At 33.6% G+C, this 20,627-nt stretch overlaps 1 protein-coding gene across 6 annotated transcripts; it reads left to right on the forward strand.

Annotated features, from left to right (window-relative positions):
- The first annotated feature begins 244 nt into the window (after nucleotides 1-244).
- Nucleotides 245-19,384, forward strand: LOC147393068 (methyl-CpG-binding domain-containing protein 2-like). 6 transcript variants are annotated; one of them, XM_086457129.1, is made up of 8 exons: nucleotides 245-631; nucleotides 5,671-5,768; nucleotides 7,572-7,625; nucleotides 7,812-7,984; nucleotides 9,127-10,334; nucleotides 17,453-17,829; nucleotides 18,811-18,864; nucleotides 19,052-19,384. In XM_086457129.1, the coding sequence occupies exons 5-8, from the start codon at nucleotides 10,245-10,247 to the stop codon at nucleotides 19,242-19,244; spliced, it is 714 nt and encodes a 237-aa protein (XP_086313255.1). In that variant the 5' UTR covers nucleotides 245-631; nucleotides 5,671-5,768; nucleotides 7,572-7,625; nucleotides 7,812-7,984; nucleotides 9,127-10,244; the 3' UTR covers nucleotides 19,245-19,384. The 6 variants fall into 6 exon arrangements, with proteins under 6 accessions (XP_086313255.1, XP_086313252.1, XP_086313253.1 ...); XM_086457126.1 differs by lacking the exon at nucleotides 245-631 and adding an exon at nucleotides 2,426-4,238 and having other exon boundaries at nucleotides 5,539-5,768; XM_086457127.1 differs by lacking the exon at nucleotides 245-631 and adding an exon at nucleotides 2,426-4,238 and having other exon boundaries at nucleotides 5,539-5,768; nucleotides 9,133-10,334.
- The last annotated feature ends 1,243 nt before the right edge of the window (nucleotides 19,385-20,627 follow it).

Below are 20,627 nucleotides of genomic sequence, written 5' to 3' on the forward strand. Positions count from 1 at the left end.
AAACATGATCGGTTCTACAATTTTTTAACCAAACCAATCCAAACCAACCTTGGCTCGAATTGGTTCGGATCAATTCTCGGTTCTCATACTTATTATTTTCAATAATTAAAACTTAAAACTAAGCAAAATAAATATTAAACAAAGCATCGTGCATAACACATAACACTCAAACAAAGCATCAACATGCTTATTATTTCAACGTAAACAAAGCATCACGCATAACACACTAAAAATGAAAATCATAATAAAATTAGAAAATAGATCAAAGAAACTGAGAAAAGTGGTGAGTGTATATATATATATACAATCCGTACCTGAATCAAACCATGCTCAATCCGAACTAATCCAATCCAATCCAAAAGGGTTTGGATTGGTTCGATTATCAGATTTACCGGATCTAGTGTGCACCCTTACTAAGACGCTAAACCGGGATTTACAAACTATATATGGAACTTATGAGATCCACCAAAACCCTAGCCTACACCTAAGTCTCAAATCTGATTACTTTGATATATTGTATCAAAATTTGGGGAAGAAAGCTTTGAAGATGATAGATCGAGATTGGATGATCTGCACTGCAACGATGAGGTCACTGGTTTGATCTCAGCTATTTAGCAACTCGAAATCGAAGGTCAGTGGTTACTATTCTTTGTTTATTTGGTGGTATATTTCATAACCTCAACTTTTCATGCATGATAAACTTGCTTTTCAATTGATAGTATGTTTATTGTTTTGGGACTTAAAAAGGAGAATGTAAGAATAGATGGAAAGTAGAAAACACAGATCAAAACTTCCTAATCATTAACATGCTCAATGACTAATACTTTGAATTAATATTATAATAGTCATCTTATAATTTTTTTTTTATAATAGTCATCTTGATATATAGCCTCAAAGTTATGGTTGTTTAAATTTAATGTGCGCATTTAGCCTTTTTTTATTCTTCATTTTTTTATATGCTTTAGTTATCTTTTTATAGGGGTGCACATGGTTAGGATTGGATCGGATTTGTGGCAAAATCGATCATTCCAAAACTTTTAACTCATGTTTTGAAAAATGTTTGGCACCATGTTTGGAAAACTTTAGGGCTGCTGAACGGCTCCCATATATATATATATATATATGGGAAATGTTCGGCACCAAACATTTTGGCAAAGCATTTTTTCAAAACATGTGTTAGAAGTTTTGGAATTGGCTGATTTTTGGTGAGGATGATCTCTACGGTGAGGAGATCATCATCACCAAAAATCAGCACATTTCAAAACTTCTAACCCCATCAAAAATGGTTTACAAAAAATGGACGGTCCACGATTTTTCAACTTGTAAACATGGGGCTAGAAGTTTTGGAATGGGCTGAATTTTGGTGAGGATGATCTCCTCACCGTATAAATCATCCTCACAAAAAATCAGCTGATTCCAAAACTTCTAACCCATGTAGGACAAAAATGGTTGGCTAAAATGTTGGCCAAAATGTTTGGTGCTGCACGGGAGCCTATATATATATATATATATATCTATAACGTGTTTTGTCCAATGTGGGCTAATTTTTTTGGATTGAACTGATTTTTGGTGACGATGATCTATGTGACAATGATATCATCCTCGCCAAAAATCAGCTAATTCTAAAACTTCTAACCTCATATTTATAAGTTGAAGAATTGTGAACCGTTCATTTTTTGTAAATCACTTTTGGCAAGGTTAAAAATTTCGGATTGAGTTGATTTTTGGTGAGGATGATCTCCTCATCATGGAGATCATTCTCACCAAAAATCAGCTCAATCCAAAACTTTTAGCCACATAGGACAAACACGTTGTAAATATATGAGTAGATATATGTGTACACAGAACTCGACCCATATATATATATATATATATATATATATGAGTCAGGTTCAAAGGACAACCATTTCAACACACGTATAGACAACGTGTTTTGTCTTATATGGGCAAAAATGTTTGGAATGGACTGATTTTTTGTGAGGATGATCTCTGTGATGAGGAGATCATCCTTGCCAAAAATCAGCTCATTATGAAACTTCTAGACCGTCCAATTTTTGTTGAAAAATTATAGACCGTCCAATTTTTGTAAATCAATTTTGATGGGGTTACAAGTTTTGGAATGGGATGATTTTTTGCCAGGATGATCCCCTCATCACAGAGATCATCCTCACAAAAAATCAGTCCATTCCAAACATTTTTGCCCATATAAGACAAAACACGTTGTCTATATGTGTGTTGAAATGGTTGTCCTTTGAACCTGACCCTATATATATATATATTGATTTTGGGGGTAGGGGGATAAAGATGTGTTTTATATATAGATATAAACCTTTGAAATTCTATATTAATCTCTGGAAAATTTGTATTTTTCTTCTCATCTCATTTTGACATTATGTTTTTGAGGATAATAAAGTCCCCATTTAATTTCAAGTAGCTTTCGTCACGAAGATAGTCTATATCAAGTGGGAAATCTCTACTTTCCTACCACATCCTGTTATTGTCTACTAATTCATAATATATTATTAAGATTAAAACCTCATCTCCGAAAATACAAGGGTGGTAGAATGAATCTTGTTCCTCCATGCAATTTGGTTAAAGTTGTGAGTGTAGATATGCAGGTTTCATTTAAAAAAAAATTCACTCTATTAGAATTTTGGAGTCACAATCATTCATAAAATTAAGGTAATGGTCACCTAAAAATAGTTTATCTAAAATAATTTTACAGAAAAAGGCGACTTTGGGGATGGTCTTAACCATAAGAATGGGTGAGGTTTGGTTGGAGGACGGGGAAGGGTGTCAGCACCCCGTCCTACCTACCAAGATAGTGTTTACCTAAGCTTGAGTCTTGACCATGTATGAGGATTCTAAGCCATCTTTTTATTGAAATTTTTTTTTGTAATGAGATGATAGTGCATGAATGCAACATGTGGTGTAATATGTTGTATCTCTCACTAGCTATGATTTTTCAGGTTTGCTTCGAACTATTGGATATAACACACACACACACAAACAAAAGAGAGAGAGAGAGGAGAGAGAGAGATGATTTGATGAATCTTTTTAGCCCACCAATAAACAAACGAAAATAATTTTGATATTCTTCATCTCTTTTGCAATTGATCATTTCATTTGATTTTTAAATTTGAGAAAAATCATCCCATCACTATAATAAAATTGACAGATAGCCACAACCCATTTCTTTCAATCGTTGTAGAGCAATTTAACGACAAACAAAAAACAAGTGAGTCGCTATAGAGATTTTGTTTCTCGTGACCGACCAAAACCTCATCTTTTCTCGCATTTTATTTCCAAAACCTCACTTCTCATTCTCACATTCTATTTCCAAGACCTCACAACTCAAGTTCTTTTTCATTCAATCGAAAACCTCACAACTCGAGCAAAGCTCTCCCCCCTCCCCTCTTTCTCTCTTTCTCTATCTAAAACCTCACAACTTCCTCACTCAGATTGATCCCTCTTTCTCTATCAATCTCTTCTGGTTCTTCTTATACGAATCAAAGTGGTTGAAATCTTTGGTTTCTCATCGATTACATCTAGGTAATTGTGTGTGCATTGTGGATCTAGGGTTTGTTGAAGACGAGAAATGTTGATTTAAATTTTCTACTTGATTCAATCGATTTAAGGTATTTGATTCCATAAAACCTAAAATTGAAATTTGCTTCAATAGATGCTACTGCTACAAGGGTTTTTTGCTTCAATCATCTACTGTAATCACCAATAACCTTTATGTATAGATTGATTACCTAGTTTCCAATATGGAATCATTCTTCTCACACTTAGATTGATCATCCTTACCAAAAATCAGCCCATTCCAAAACTTCTAACCCATGTAGGAAAAAAATGGTTGGCTAAAATGTTGGCCAAAATGTTTGGTGCTGAAGGGACCCATATATATATAGTCTGTACCCGAACCAAACCATGCTCAATCTGAACCAATCCTATCCAATCCAAAAGGCTTCGGATTGGTTCGGTTATCGGATTTACCCGGTCTAGTGTGCACCCCTACTAAGACAATAAACCGGAATTTATAATCTATATAAAGAACTTATGAGATCCACCAAAACCCTAGCCTACACCTAAGCCTCAAATCTGCTTACTTTGATATATTGTATCAAAATTTTGGGAAGAAAGCTTTGAAGATGATAGATCGAGATTGGATGATCTGCCCTGCAACGATGAGGTCACTGGTCCGATCCCAGCTATTTAGCAACTCGAAATCCAAGGTCAGTAGTTACTATTCGGTCCATTCGAATTCTGTTTATAGGTTTTTCTGTGGTGACTATTTTAGAAGGGATTTTTTTTTGTTTCCATGATCGATCCCTATACTCGTGAATTAGAGACCTCTTTTCATTTCTTTGTTTTTCAACTTGCCTTTAGATTCGTGTGAATCGTGAGAAGTTTAGATTCTAAAATTTTGATACAGCGTATGTGATTCTGAGAGATACGAGTATTTTTTTAATTTCTTTACTTTGTTTAAAAGATTTTGTGGGTTGAGTCTTCTTAGATGTTTCCTAAAGTTGGTGAGTTTCCCGTATTCTATGACTCGTGGTGTAATGGGTTTCTATTTTGATGGAAAGATTCTTGAAGCTTTTGACTGATTTTATTACGAGAAAATCAACTGTAGCATTTTTATTACAAATAAACCCTTTGGAGTTTCTAACAACTCCAGCAGAACCTTGTCTTATGAAGGTTGTTACCTAACAAACCTTGAATGGGAATCCACGTCACAAACATGATCTGAAATCATAGGACAAAATTCTAAGAGCTAAAAAAAAATCACCATTCAATAAATTTAAATTTGGGAAATCCTTAGTCATCCATTTATGACACCTTCGATCAAGTTAAAATGAATTTCTCCATGAAATCTGAAAAACTGTGGCGTTGGATTTCTAATTCGATAATCCACGTGGTCCCAATAACTTTTTTATTTTTTGCTAACCGAGTGTCCGGGTCAGCTTGCGGGCACCACGACTAATCTCAGGGAGGACTACCACAGCAACCCACCGCCATGGTCCCCCAGTTAAATCATGAGAAAAAAAGTCCCAATAACCTTTAGTAAGATTAGAAATCTCTCTACGTTAGTCATGTTAGCTTCATCCATAAGATAAGGTTTGCTTAGTAAAGAACTTGATAAGGAAATTTTTGTAATAAAATTTCAACAAATTGGATTGTCCAGTAAATATCTCTTTTGTTTTGTTAATTTTACGTTTTTATTTAATGTTTTTATTTTTTTTACTTTAAACATTTTGTTAAGGTTTTCTAATTGGTTAAGATTTTTAATCTTCAATTTATTTTGTTTGATTGGTCAATTAAAGTATGATAATTTTTCAAGTTTAATTCATTGATTGGTTTGATCATTATAATTTTTGATTAAATTAATTGTTGTGCTAAGGTTTCAATTTTATAAATCAATGTTTAAATTTGTTTTTAAACCATTATTTAATTCCTCTTATCTATCAATTAAAGTATATATATTTTTTGTTCGGGAATACTTAATACATTAGCTTAAAAAAATCTATGCAGATGCAATCTCATCCTGGATATGCTTTTCTTGATGCACCAACTCTCCCTCAAGAGTTTTGTCGGATCTAAGGATGTTTGCTGTCCAATGTGCAAATTGTCTCTAATGTAGGATGTTTCACATGATGGTAGAAGGTCATGGGCAATTGATAGACCTAATATTGCTCAACCTCCTCAAGGGTGGCAAAGATTGATCAAGATTAGAGCTGAGGATGCACAAGATCTGCTAATTTGTATGTATTCCTTCTCAATTCTGTTTTCCAGTAATTCCCATGGTTATACGAATAAAATTTTGTCCTCCTATTATCCATATTAAAAGAATTTTAATGTTGGTTCTCTTTTGTCCTTCATTGTCCTAAACTTTTTGTTTGTAGATGGCACACTGTGTTACATAGTTCGGGTATAATTTGACTAAAGATAATACATATAAGAAATTCATACTTAAAATCTTGTTTTTCTTAAAATTCATTCTTGATTTTTTTCCTGTTTTTCTTCCTAAGTGCGTACGACATTGGTGTCCCTTCGACTTTGTAAAGTTCATAGTGATATTCCTAACACTATTGATACTTTCTGGAGTGTGCCCACTTCATTCTTCTGCTATTACACCTCTTGACATACACACACACACATCAATTTTGGCATCCATAGGATGTTGGTTGCATCCGGGAGTCCTCCCTTGAAATCATGATGATCACCATGCTTTGTGTGATCTAAACGTTGAACATGCTTTTAGAGTAGTTCCTCAAATATTGGTGTGGATGTGGAGCAGAGTCTCGATACATATATACTAGTATTGATTTTTAATGGAAATAGATATCAACATCAATGCAGTGGAGGTCTTTGAAAAACACAATTGCTATGATTTAATTTATACTTGATTAGCAAATGTTGTTTTTAAGGAATGAGAGAATTTTATTACTAACAATATTGTATATGTTTGTATATATATATATAGGGAGCGGTTCATCAGCCCTAAAGTTTGCCAAGTTTGGTGCCAAACATTTTTTGTAAAGCACTTTTGATGGGGTTAGAAGTTTGAAATAGGCTGATTTTTTGTGAGGATGATCTCTACGGTGAAGAGATCATCCTCACAAAAAATCTGCTCATTTTGAAACGTCTAACCCTAGTTTACAAGTTGAAGAATCGTGGACCGTCCAATTTTTGTAAATCACTTTTGATGGGATTAGAAGTTTTGGAATAGGCTGATTTTTGGTGAGGATGATCTCCTCATCATAGAGATCATCCTCACAAAAAATCAGCTCATTCCAAAGCTTCTAACCCATATTTTGAAAAATGTTTGGCACCAAACTTGGCAAACTTTAGGGCTGCTGAACCGTCCCCATACATATATATATATATATATATATATATATATATATATATATATATATATAAAGGACAACGTTCGGTTGGCAAAATGGGAGCCAAAGTTTAGTCCTATATGGGCTAAAAGTTTTGGAATGGACTGGTTTTTTGTGATGATGATCTCTATGGTGAGAGATCATCCTTACAAAAAATCAGCCCATTCCGAAAGTTCTAACCTCATCAAAAGTCGTTTACAAATTAACGGTAAAAATTGACATTTCTCGATTCTTCAATTTATAAACTCAGGTTTAAAGTTTCAGAATGGGCTGATTTTTTATGAGGATGATCTTCTCACCATGGAGATTATCCTTACAAAAACTCAGCCATTCTGAAACTTTTAGCCCATATAGGACTAAACACTTTCGCTACGGTTTTGTCTGTTGAACCCGACCCATATATAAATACATCCCAATAACCAAGTAGTGGTTAGTAATTACTAATTAGTTGTTGACGGCGGTTGTTGAACCCATGCCATGGAATCAACACTCACAGACTTAAACCTACTTAGAAACCTGTTTTTTATTTTAGATAGGTAAAATAAATTATTTAGATAGGAAAAAAAAATTGTCCAAGGCAACCTGCCTACATACATCTTGTGTGTGTCTTTAAATTGGAATCAATTCTTATAAATTGTTGGACTATTCTGATTTGCCCTCTTTTGCTATATTCAGGTATTATTTGACACCATTGGGCAAGAAACTACGGTTGATGGTAGAAGTTCAGAAGTATGTCACTTCTTTCTCTATCAATGAAAAGTGCTTAATATTTTCTTTTTTGTTCTTCCCCAAATCATCAATTAAAACAGAACTTATGGAGAAATGATTAAGAAGTACTTGATTTTAGTTTCATCTTAGAAAATAATTGCTTTCTGCTTTTGCCTGACATATGTTCTTATGTTTCCTGTTGTGTAGACATCTTAATGAAAATTCGGAGTATGTAAGGGCGTGGGTGTCAATTGTTCAATTTTCTTTCGAAACCCCAAAACCTTTGCAAAAGACCTACATGAGAAAGCATCCAGCACGTGTGACATCTTCAGATGATGGTGTTGATCTCTCATCGCCGATGCCGCATGAGCTTACCGTAGGTAAAGATATTGCACTATCATAATGAACGTAATGAAAATGAGGGGATTTATCCCTCAGAACCCTTTGTTGTCGCAACAAAGTAAAACTTCACTTGGTTTTTAAGTAATAGAACTACCATCTTTAGATCAAAACCTATTGTCCCGAACTGCTGAAATTTGAGTCTTTTTCTTATTAAATAGAAAGTTGAGTCAATGACAAGTTGGTTGGTGAGTTTTTGTTGATCCAACCAAGTTGAAGGCTTAAACAGTAACCAATTTGGATTTGGTCAGACTTTGGTAGGGACTTTGACACAATAATACCTCCGGGTTTTCCAATTAAAGCTCTTGTTAATTTTCTTTTTTGCTCATTTATTTGCTGACCATGCTTCCTAAATTGTAGCTTATAATAACAAATTTTTTTTGAAGCCGAGGTATCCAGGCGTCTTAGATCACCCAACTAGTCTTGGGGCATGTGTTGTCCTCTCCTCCCCCCCCCCCCCCCCCCCCCCCCCCCCCCCCCCCCCCACACACACACAATTTCTGGGATAAATCCCAGAGTGGTATTGATCATCTCGCCAACCCTTGTGGGTTAGCGTATCATAATTTTGTTAGTTCTTTGAAAACTCTTTCACCAGACTTTAGAAAATGGATATGTAATCATTGTCTCATGGTGAGACTGATATATCACCAGATTTTATAGAAGGGTAAATTACACTTTGATCCCTAATGATTTAGCATAATTTCATGTTGACCACCTAACATTTTGACATTCCCATTTATCTCCTCTAAAGTAATCAAACGGATTCACTTAGACCTTTCCTTAAATAAAAGAGTTTAAAAAGGTTTTTATTTTATTTTATTTTTATATAAAAACTATTTTTACTCTTTTCAATAGTTGAAAAAGGAGGAATCACCAAAATTCCATTAGGAGTTGAGAATGAGAGAATCACCAAAATAAAATTTTACTCAATTTTGGAATTTTTCCAGTTCAAAATTTAGTTTTTTTACAATAAAATATATAATATGAGAGATTAAGGCAACTTGGAATTATGCCAATCCATTGGAGGTAAAAGTGTCTTTTTGTATCCTCCATGGAACTTAATTAGATATAACACTCTTCATTTTATTGGCAAAAATATGTACTAACCATGATTTTTATATAGCTGCAGTGAATCACCAGTCATGGGTAGGTCCTGTTGGATATCCCTGGTTGTTAACGCAAAATTTTGAGGTTCCATTTTTCCATCTGTGTAGTACTAATAATCCTGAGTATTATTATCCTGGGATGAATCTTCAAGGCACTCAGCCATCCAGGAACAGTGCCTAAGATTGTTAAGGGTCTGTCTCTTATACCTTGGCTTACTTTGGTTTTCGTTGTTGAAGTATGTGAGATTATTATGTTTTGAAACAGAACAGAAACAAATAGAAACAGTTACAATAATATATGTTTTATATCAACTTCTAGGTTTTATGCTTGTTATTGTCGTATGTGCTTGTTTACCATGGCTAGACTGTGATGTTGTAGCTTTCCGTTTTCGAGTCTGTGGAATTTTATTTGAAGTTTCTAGTTTAATATATACTAGTTATTGATGTCAAATATATTGTGGAATTTTGTTTTGAGTCTGTTGGAGCATTTATATGAGTTCATGAACAGGCCGGTGGATGGATATTCAAACCCAAGGTTAAAGATCCACCAGTCATCTTGATTTTTACTTTTTATGGTCCACCAATGGTTCAGTGGACTCGGAATTTTTGGGAGATTGTTTTTGTTGCTTTGTTTCTGTATAAGAATATTTCTCGACATTGAACCATTCATACAGAGCTCTTGTATTATCGATGAAGCTGATGATGCTTCTAGAAAGGAATCCATGAAAAATTTGTAATCTTATTTTCAATCGCATCTGAAGGCCTTTCTCAATGACCTTAATGTCATAATAAATCAGTCTGGCAAAAAGCTACCCAAGTAGAGTAATCTTTATGCCTAAAAATCCCTTGATACCAACCTGCACAATCTTTAATGATACTATTAATGCTAAGCTTCGAAACATCTTCATGAGGAACCTCATGAGCTTGTCAGATTGTTCAGTTTGGTTGGCATCCAAGCAAGTGTGAAGAACTAAATGTTGTTCACATATTTGGGTATGGTGGGAGCCTATTCAAACATAGCTTCGAGACATATTTGGGATTTAGTTGTCAATTTTGAAAATGAATCCTGTAGAAAACCCTCTGAATCTTTTTGTATGTGAGATGTGATCGTTGTATGTGAAATTTCAAGGAATTAATGCAATTCAGGGTTTTCTCCTATTACTGGTTATCCTATCAGGTGCCTGCGGCGGGGATTGTAAGGTCAAAGTTGAACCTTGAAATTAATGTAAGTCTCTCAGTGTTTTAATATCCAACATGCATTTTCTCCAAGCAAGGACGATAACCTATGGAGCATCCAACGTTTTCTTATTCAATGACCAATTCTTGATAACAGTGCCAACAACTTACTACAACTAAAATGGTGTGGATTACAAATTCCCAAATGTATGGTTGTAGTGAAGTAATAAAATATTTGGCAGTCCGAGGTTCATCCACAAGGATTGTGTCAATATCAATCGAAAAAACTTGATTAGAAGATATTTAACCTAAGCTACTAAAAAGATGATATTTCCACACTATCATATGGAGCAAAAAAGAAACAAATTTAAAACATAAATTAAAAAGCACTGACACATCTGTGATCCACTTAAAAATCTAAAATTTTCATTTTGATAAATTTTTTTCTCGGTTAGATTCAAATTAATATTCTCCCTAACCGGATGATATATCAATTAAACAAAAAACTTATTTTGAAAAATCTAAAGTTGTCACATGTAATATTTATCCACAATAAATCAAAGAAAATTTTCAAGCTTTCAATGTTATGATTATAAACAAAAACTCAAAAAGAATTTATAGATATGAAATTTAATTAAAAGAATAACTGACCTTTAGATTAATTTAAAACAAAGAAAATTATTCACCATTTTTTATTGAAATAAAATTACAAATCTTCAATCTTTACCCTTAGCCCTAACTATAGGATTTCAGCCAACAATCTCCTTAGAAAATCGATTAAAATTATTGAATAAAAAACCTAGAAAAATAAACTAAAAGGGAATTTGAGAGTAAACTAGAGAGGAAAAGAGATTGGAGAAGTCTAAAAAATAAATAGAAAAATTATAAGAAAAGATAAAATATATATATAGGAGAGAAATTGGCACGTGAAGGAAAGAGAAAGAAATAAAAATAAAAGGATATGAGAGAGATGTAGGGAATCTCTTTTATTAAGACAAAATAGAAGGAGAGAAGCTTCGTGGTATGTAGGAAACAATACTCTTTTGGAAATTTTTTTATTTTTGATACTTCTTTCATTTTGTTCTATGTTGCGAACAAAATTTTCATCTCATGCCCAAAATTTGCATTAATATGAATAATTATAGGTTTGGTCATAGAGGAAAACGCTAATTCCTTGAACTTTCTTGAGTGGTCTACCTAATTTTCTGAAATTTCTTAGATTTAGTATCTATAAATTACTATTTAATTCTACCTAATGTATCGTTTAGATTATCTTTATTTTATAATATTACTAAATTACTAACACTCTAGATAGAGAAGAAGGTCAACTCATGTTCCATGAACTCTAATTTTTCAAGTAGTTGAAATAAAAAGTGACGTGAATTTTTCAAAGTAATTTTTTTTATGATTTTCTGGTGAGGAATAATAAAAAGGACTTGTGATAAAAAATTGAGGACATACGACTAAAATTTGAAATTCATATATAAAAAATACATACAAAGATTTTGAAAAAATATTTTAAAAGTATTAAATATTTTTAATTTTTTTTGAAAGTTTGAAACTACATTAATGAAATGGTGAGCTAACCTTAATACCCCCAAATCTAAATAAAATATTGTCCTTAACATGCAGGAAATAAGGAAATAGAGATAAAAGGTAGATCGCAACTGATACGGATTTGACATTAAGTCGCAAAATGTTGTTACAACTGATCTGAAAAGAATGAAAGTTATAATAATGATAATTTCCAAAACAGTTTTGCATAAAAAAAATCATATCTAAGAATAGAAAAATAACCTAACTAATAAAAAAGAATATCCTAATCGAAGAAAGAAATAAAGCCTAATCTGAATCTGAACTATAAGCAACCTGAGCACTTGCACGTGCCTTTTGCTTCTCAATCTAATCCACAATCAACAAATACTAACCAATTTACAGATCTTTATATCGTTGGTTGACTTTCTTGAGTTCCCTAAAACCTTTCCAAAAGAATTTCTATGCCCCTACTGAGGTTCCTGATCGAGTTAGGACACGTCCTCAAAGTCTGGGCTCGGTGTGCACTTATTCGTAGGTGGGTGCTCGTTGAACTCCACCCTTACAGATCTATAACCATGTGGTCGTTGGGGAGAAAGATATTAGGGTTTGGAGGTTTTTTAAGTGAACATTTTTTCAAGAAAATAAATTTTCTCCCTTGGAAAATCCCAAGAAATTATTTTAAGAAAAATTCTTGAAATTCTCAACCCTTGTACCCCTTCTTGGTGAGTTCAAATTGAGAGAAAGAAGGGAAACTAAGTTCTTACATGGAATCCTATAATTACAAGAAAACAAAGAAATCCTAACTACTCTACTCATCCTAAAAAACTTAAAAAGACTGGGTTGCCTCCTAAAAGTGCTAAGTTAATGTTTTCAGCCGGACCTATCAAAAGGTCTGATTCCTGATCAAAATCCTAATAAAACTCTAACTAGGATCGTAGATGTCCAACATCAGTTGAACAATAATGTTGTCCTGAGACTTAGAATCGGTAACCATGGTCTTCGGAGCAGAGGGTTGAGTAACAGAGGCTAATGACATATCAACAGATGTTTGGTAGGCATAATTAGAATGTCTCCATCTCTCCCAACCACAATCCTTTATATGACTAGTCTTTCCACAATAGTCGGCACTTCCAACTATATCTATCAGTACCATGGCCAGAGTCACCACCACGTGTGCCACTACGGCTACCCCGATTACCAACCCGAGTGTCTATGGGAACAACTATTGATGTGCAAGGTAAGTCAAGAAACTACTCAACAATCGAGAACAACCAGCACCAATAATCCACAAAAAACAACTGCATAGAAACCTGATAGGGAAAAAAAATCACCTTCGTTCAAAGTTGGAAAGAGAAAAAATTTGACTAAAAAGGAACATAACACATCAGAGAGCAAAAACATTGTCAAAGTAGTAACAATAGGTGTAGAAAACTCCTATGAGAGGGGTGGCAATGGTAGATGACAAACTATGACTACGATTTTTGAGAAAATCTAAAACCTTAAAACCAGCCAAAAACAACCCAGACACCACTAAACAGAAAAAATCTGCCTATAAAGCTCCCAAAACTGATCATGAAGACCCAAAAAAATCACAACAACCCATAACCACCAACAAGGCCCTAGATATACATCTAGGGATTAAAACCTTTTTTTGTGTGTAGAAAACACTATTTAGGGTATTGTTCACGTAGCATTGTTCACATGACACTATCCACAAACACTGTTCATGGAATACTATTGACAGATTTGTTCTAAAAACTGAAATTTGGGGCGTCAAAATTGCAACACGAGCTTCACAATCATCGGCAAACTATAAAAAAATCATAAACTACACCAAACGAAAACTCCAAAGTCGTGTTTTGTACCAACGCCTTAGGGTTTGAACAAACCAGATGAAAAGAGAAGAAGAAAAATCGGAAGAGGAGGAATGGATTACTCTAAGAGCAAAGACGCTCCAATATCATATTATAGACCAAGAATCAATCCACAAGGGAAACTAAAGAGAAGAAACAAAGAGAGGAGAGAGAGGGTCGAATTTGAATAGATTCGACCCCTCTTCTTCTCTATTTATATTAGAATAGCATGTGGGGCTCATTTATATTAGAACCCAATAAAAAAATCTCTTATATATATATATATATGTGAGTCCCGTTCACCAACCTACACTTTACCAAACGTGTTTTGTCCTACATGGGTTAGAAATTTTGGAATAGGCTGATTTTTGGTGAGGATGATCTCCTCACCATAGAGATCATCCTCACAAAAAATAAGCCTATTCCAAAACTTCTAACCCCATAAAAAATGGTTTACAAAAAATGGACGGTCCAAGATTTTTCAACTTGTAAAGATGGGGCTAGAAATTTCGGAATGGGCTGATTTTTGGTGAGGAGGATCTTCTAATTGTAGAGATCATCCTCACCAAAAATCAGCCCATTCCAAAACTTCTAACCCATGTAGGACAAAACACGTTTGATAAAGTGTACGGTAAAGTGTAGGGTGTTCAACATTTCCCTATTTATATATATATATAGGTTATATGGACTGGAAGACCATGTAGAGTGTGGACTGAGGTCCTCATTTTGGTCCTATCGACTCCAAGTGCACCTTATTCTCTAGATTTTGTGGAATAGCTTAGGTTTGGAAAAACAATAACTATTATTATTATTATTTGGGCTAGATCCTAGACCTTGCAAATAGATGTCCATTGAACTACCAAATTTGAAATTTAAATCCAATGGTGAAAAGTGTGGTTTTTTCCCTTTTCATTTTATTTCGGAGTTCATGATGTTTATGCTCTACATCCATGTGGAACCCAATTATGTTTATGGGTGCCACATACATTTCATTCATACAGTTAAGTGGTCCTCCGGTCCATATATCTCAATCTCATTATATATAAGAGGAGAAAAGACAATAACGTCCATACAATGAAAATAAAAACATAGTGCCCTATTTACATAAAATGCCTAATTACATTAATACCCTTCCAAATAAATCTCTCGACAAAGCTACCTATGTAATTATACCACCCTTATATTTGCGTAGTTTGGTCGGTTCAAGGTTAGGTTAATCAATTTTGGCTAAAAATATTTCATAAATGGTTGGGTATGAGTTGTCTCAGAGACGATATCTTATTTTGGTTATAAAAACGAGGTTTGCGTTTCACAGGGGGAATTTTTTGGTTTCTTTTCCAAAAAAACTCGAGTTTTTTAGATTTTCTTCACTTGAGTTTCTATAACGAGGTATCTCTTACTTATTTGTTGATTTCTTGTTGTGCTTAAATTGATTTCAGAAAAACTTTCATTTCGTTCTCTTGTGAACAATGTTTTCATCCGTAGACCCATAGATTAGGGTTTGGTTATAGAGGAAAACACTGAATGCCCTAAAACTTTCTTGAAAGGTTTTGTGTCAGATAGATTCTACCATTGTTCTGAAAGTACCTAGATTCAACATTTGCAAACCCTTATCTAATTCTTCTTAATATGTTGTTTTAATTTCCTTTATTTTATACTGATTACTTCTTATTGTTTATCTGTGTGTTTGCATGGATAGATAGATGAAGTCCCATTTTAGCCCTCTACGACTAGTTTGATCAAATAAAGAAGGATATGTTTTCCTGCATAATCTACCATAATACTACCTTTGAAATTTAATTTGATAATTAATGAATATTTGTTGATACTTCTTTCATTTTGTTCTATGTTGTGAACAATTTTGTCATCTCTAGCCCTAAATTTGCAATAATACAAATCATTATGGGTTAGTTATATAGGAAAACGCTAAATGCCCTTAACTTTCATGAGATGTCTACCTAAGTTTTTGAAATTTCCTAGATTTAGTATCTATAAACTATTATTTACTTCTACCTAATATATTTTCTTGATCATCTTTATTTTGTAATATTACTATTGATTATTATTTATTTATTTATTAGTATTATTTGTGTAGGTGCGCATGCGTGGTACATAAGTTCTTTTAAGATCTAAATTTAGTTTGATAAAATTAAGAAGTTTTTGTTTTTCTACAAAATCCTACATAATGCCTATTGAGATATTATTCGAAAATTAATTTATATTTGTAGAAACTCCATTTTATTTTTTTTATTTTTTATTTTTATAGATTTGCATTGATACAAGACATTTAGGGTTTGGTTAGAGAAGGAGATTCTAATGGTCAAAATTTTCATGAAAGAATTTGTTTGATGTTTAGAATTTCTTAGCTTCAGTATTTATAAACTATAATTTAATTCTACCTAATGTATGGTTTTGGTTATCTTTATTCTATAATCATTACTTGTAAATGTGTGTGTGGTTTGATCAAATAAAGAAGTCGTTTCTTCTTCCTTTTTTTTTTTTTTGGAATATCTTACCATAATATCTATTGAGAGTTTATTTGACAATTAATGTATATTTGCAGCAACTCCTTTCATTTTGTTCTTTCTTGAGAATAATTTTTCCATCGCTAGATCCTAGATTTGTATTAATAAAAGTTATTCAGGGTTTGGTTATAGTAGAAAATGCAAAATATTAAAACTCTCTAGAAGGTTGAAAGATTTTGTCTAATGTTTAGAAATTTCTTAGATTTTGTATTTATAAACGATTATTTAATTCTACTTTATGTATTGTTTTGGTTTTACTGTTTTTTTCTAGTTATTACTATTATTTTTTTATTTTTTCCATCGATACGTAGATGAAGTCCTTTTCAGCCTTCTGCATTTAGTTGATCAAATAAAGAAGTATTCATTCTTCTACAAAATCTTTTCATAGCTATTGAAAGTTTATTTGATAATGAATGTATATTAGTAGCGACTCCTTTCATTTTGTCTGATCATGAGAACAGTTTCTCCATCCCTATACTCTTAGATTTGCATTAATACAAGTCTTTAAGATTTTGGCTCTAGGGGAGACTTCTAAATACCTATTGAAGATTTATTTGAAATTTAATGTATATTTACACCAACTCCTTCCAATTTTTATTTGTTTTTGCTGGGATAAAAGAGATTGGGCTATGATATTTCCACAATAAATATATGAATAAACCCATAAATGATTTTGTTATTAAATCACACCATAAGTGAATGGATTCAATAGGCACAAAATCTCATTCACTTATGGTGTGATTTTTTAACGATATCACTAAGGGGTTTACTCATACTTTTATGGTCTTGGAACAGCATGACTTATAAAATTTCATTAGAAAAAGGACCTTGAGAAGACCTACCTATATATATCCAGAAGAAGCTAGAACTCAGCAGAACCTAAACATACCAGGTCCAGTTTAAGTACAAAGTCCTAAGAATGCTAAATGCCTAAAAATTTCTTGAAAGATTTTGTCTCATATGTTATCAAATTACTTAGTTTCATTGATTTTAAACCATTATTTAATTCTTCTTAGTGTATCATTTTGGTTCCCCATATTTTATAATAATAGCTTATTTATGTCTATCTTTTATGTTTGCGTGGATGCATAGAAGTTCTTTCCAGTCTGTGCACTTTTTGTTTGATCAAATGACTAAGGATTTGATTTCTACAAAAACTATCATAATAGCTATTGAAAATTTATCTATCAATTAATGTAATTTTGTTTTTTCATGGAATATTTAATACATGAGCTTTAAAAAAATCTATGCAGATGCAGTCTTATCCTGAATATGCTTCCCTTGATGCACCAAACCCTCCCTCACGAGTTTTGTCGGATCTAAAGATGTTTGCTGTTCAATGTGCAAATTGTCTCAAATGGAGGATAATCCCAACAAAAGAGAAGTATGTACAAATTAGAGAAAGTATCTTGAAGCAGCCCTTTTTTTGTGAAAGTGCTCGTGAGTGGAGAGAACATATATCATGCAATGATCCAGCTGATGTTTCGCATGATGGTAGCAGGTCCTGGGCAATTGATAGACCTAATATTGCTCAGCCTCCTCAAGGATGGCAAAGATTGATCAAGATAAGAGCCGAAGGATGCACAAAATTTGCTGATGTGTATGAATTCCTTCTCAGTTCTATTTTCCTGTAATTCATTATAACCGTTATATGAATGAAGTTTCGACCTCCTATCAATCCATATTAATTTAAATAAATTTAAAATTTGGTTCTCTCTTTTGTTCTGCATCTTCATAATCTTTTTGTCTATATATGGCACACTGTGTTACGTATTTCAGGTACAATTTCAGTATAGAGGATAAATATGAGAAATTCACTCACAAAATCTTATTTTTTTAAATTCATTCTTGAATTTTTTTTTTTTTTTTTTACTTGTTTTTCTTTCTAAGTGCGTACGACATTGTTGTCCCTTTGACTTTGTAAAGTGCATAGTGATATTCCAAACGTTACTGATACTCTCTGGAGTGTGCTCACTTAATTCTTGTGCTATAACGCCTCTTGCATGGGTTTTATCCACGCTCATACACACACACGCGAGTGCGTGTGAGTGCACACACACACAAAACTGTCCCTGGCACACACCAATTTTGGCATCCACAGGATGCTGGTTGCATCCGGGAGTCCTCCCTTGAAATAGTGATGATCACCATGCTTTGTGTGATCTACATGTTGAACATGATTTTAGAGTAGTTCCTCTAATATTGGTGTGGATGTGGAGCAGAGTGTTGATACATACTAGTATTGATTTTTAATGGAAATAGATATCAACATCAATGCTGTGGAGTTGTTTTATTAACACAATTGCTTGGGGGGAGTCATGATTTCCTTCATATTTTTACAAGCAAATGTTGTTTTTAATGAATGTGAGAATTTAATTACTAACAATATTGTTAGTAATTACTAATAAGTTGGTAACGGCGGGTTTTAAACCAACTTAGATACCTGGGGTCAATTTTTATTTTTTAGATAGGTAAAATAAATTATTTAGATACAACAAGAAATGTAGGCCAAGGCAACCTGCCTACATATATCTTGTATGTCTCTTTAAATTGGAATCAATTCTTATAAATTGTCAGACTTTTCTGATTTGCTCTTTTTTGCTATATTCAGGTATTATTTGACACCATCGGGCAAGAAACTACGGTCAATGGTAGAAGTTCAGAAGTATGTTGCTGCGTAGTCTATAAATGAAAAGAGCTTAATATTTTCTTTTCTGTTCTTCTCCAAATCATCAATTGAAACAGAACTTGAGGAGAAATGATTAAGAAGTAGCTCGTTTTAGTGTCATCTTAGAAAATAATTGCTTTCCAGCTTTTGCATGACATATGTTCTTATGTTTTCTGTTGTGCAGACATCTTAATGAGAATCCGGAGTATGTAAGGGCAGGGGTGTCGATGTCTCAATTTTCATTCAAAACCCCAAAACCTTTGCAAAAGACCTACGTGAGAAAGCGCCCTTCACGTGTGACATCTTCGAATGATGGTGTTGATCTGTCATCACCGATGCCGCATGAGCCTACCGTAGGTAAAGATACTGTATTATAATAAAGAACGTAATGAAAATGAGGGGTTTTATCCCTCATAACCCTTTGTTTTTAGATCAAAACCTATTGTCCCGAATTGCTGAAATTTGAGTCTTTTTCTTATTTAATAGAAAGTCAAGTCAATGGCAAGTTGGTTGGTGAGCTTTTGTTGATCAAACCTAGTTGAAAGCTTAAACAATAACCAATTTGAATTTGGTAAGTCTTTGGTAGGGACTCTAACACAATAATAAACGACTAGTCCTCCCCCCCCCCCCCAACACACGCACATTATTTCTGGGATAACCAAATTTTGACGCTCCATTTTTCCATCTGTTAAGTTTCTTTCTCTTATACCTTGGCTTACTTCCATTTTCGTTGGTGAAGTATGTCGGATTATTATGTTTTGAAACAGAACAGAAACTAGTAGAAACAGCTACAGTAAGTAATATATGTTTCCATATCAACTGCAAGGTTTTATGCTTGTTATTGTCGTATGTGCTTGTTTACCATGGCTAGATTGTGATGCTGTAGCATTGTGTTCTTGAGTCGTGGAATTTTGTTTTGAGTTTGTTGAAGCATTTATATGATGAGATTCAGGAACAAGCCCATGGATGAAAATTCCACCAGTCACCTTGATTTTTACTTTTTTTGGTCCACCAATGGTTCATTGGGCTCGGAATTTTTGGGAGATTTTGTCAAATTTTTTGTTGCTTTGTTTCTGTATAAGAATATTTCTCGACAATGAACCATTCATACAAAGCTCTTTTTTTATCGATGAATCTGATGATGCTACTAGAAAGGAATCCATGGAAAATTGTAATCTAATTTTCAATCCCATCTGAAGGCCTTTCTCAATGACCTTAAGGTCGTAATAAATCAATCTGGCAAAAAGCTCCCCAAGAAGAGTCATCTTTATGCCTAAAAATCCCTTCACAGCAACATGCATCATCTCTAATGATACCATTAATGCTAAGCTTCCAAACATCTTCATCCAGAAACCCTGCTATCTGCAAAAAACTTCTTGCAGTTGCCCCTCCTGAGCATGTCAGATTTTTGGGTTTTTGTCAGCAAGTATTGTAAGTGAGGTTGTTAGGTAGGCGTCCAAGCAGGCGTGAAGAGCTAAATGTTGTTCACATATTTGGCTATGGTGGGAGCCTATTCAAACTTAGCTTCAAGATGGTCCCAAACATCCATCTTGTGTTTTGGGATTTAGTTTGTCAATTTGGAAAATGAATCCGGTTGAGAAAACCTCTGAATCTTTGTGTATGTGTGAGATGTGATCGATTCATTTGTTACTTAGGATCTTGTTTGTTGGTTTGGGGGCCGGGGGGGGGGGGGTAATCCCAAGAAATTAATGGCAATTTAGGGTTTTCTCCTACTACTGGGTGTCTGCGACGGGGATGGT

Source organism: Akebia trifoliata, chromosome 10 (genome assembly GCF_017979445.1).
Source record: "Akebia trifoliata isolate Shusen 1 chromosome 10, ASM1797944v1, whole genome shotgun sequence".
NCBI classification, from domain to species: domain Eukaryota; kingdom Viridiplantae; phylum Streptophyta; class Magnoliopsida; order Ranunculales; family Lardizabalaceae; genus Akebia; species Akebia trifoliata.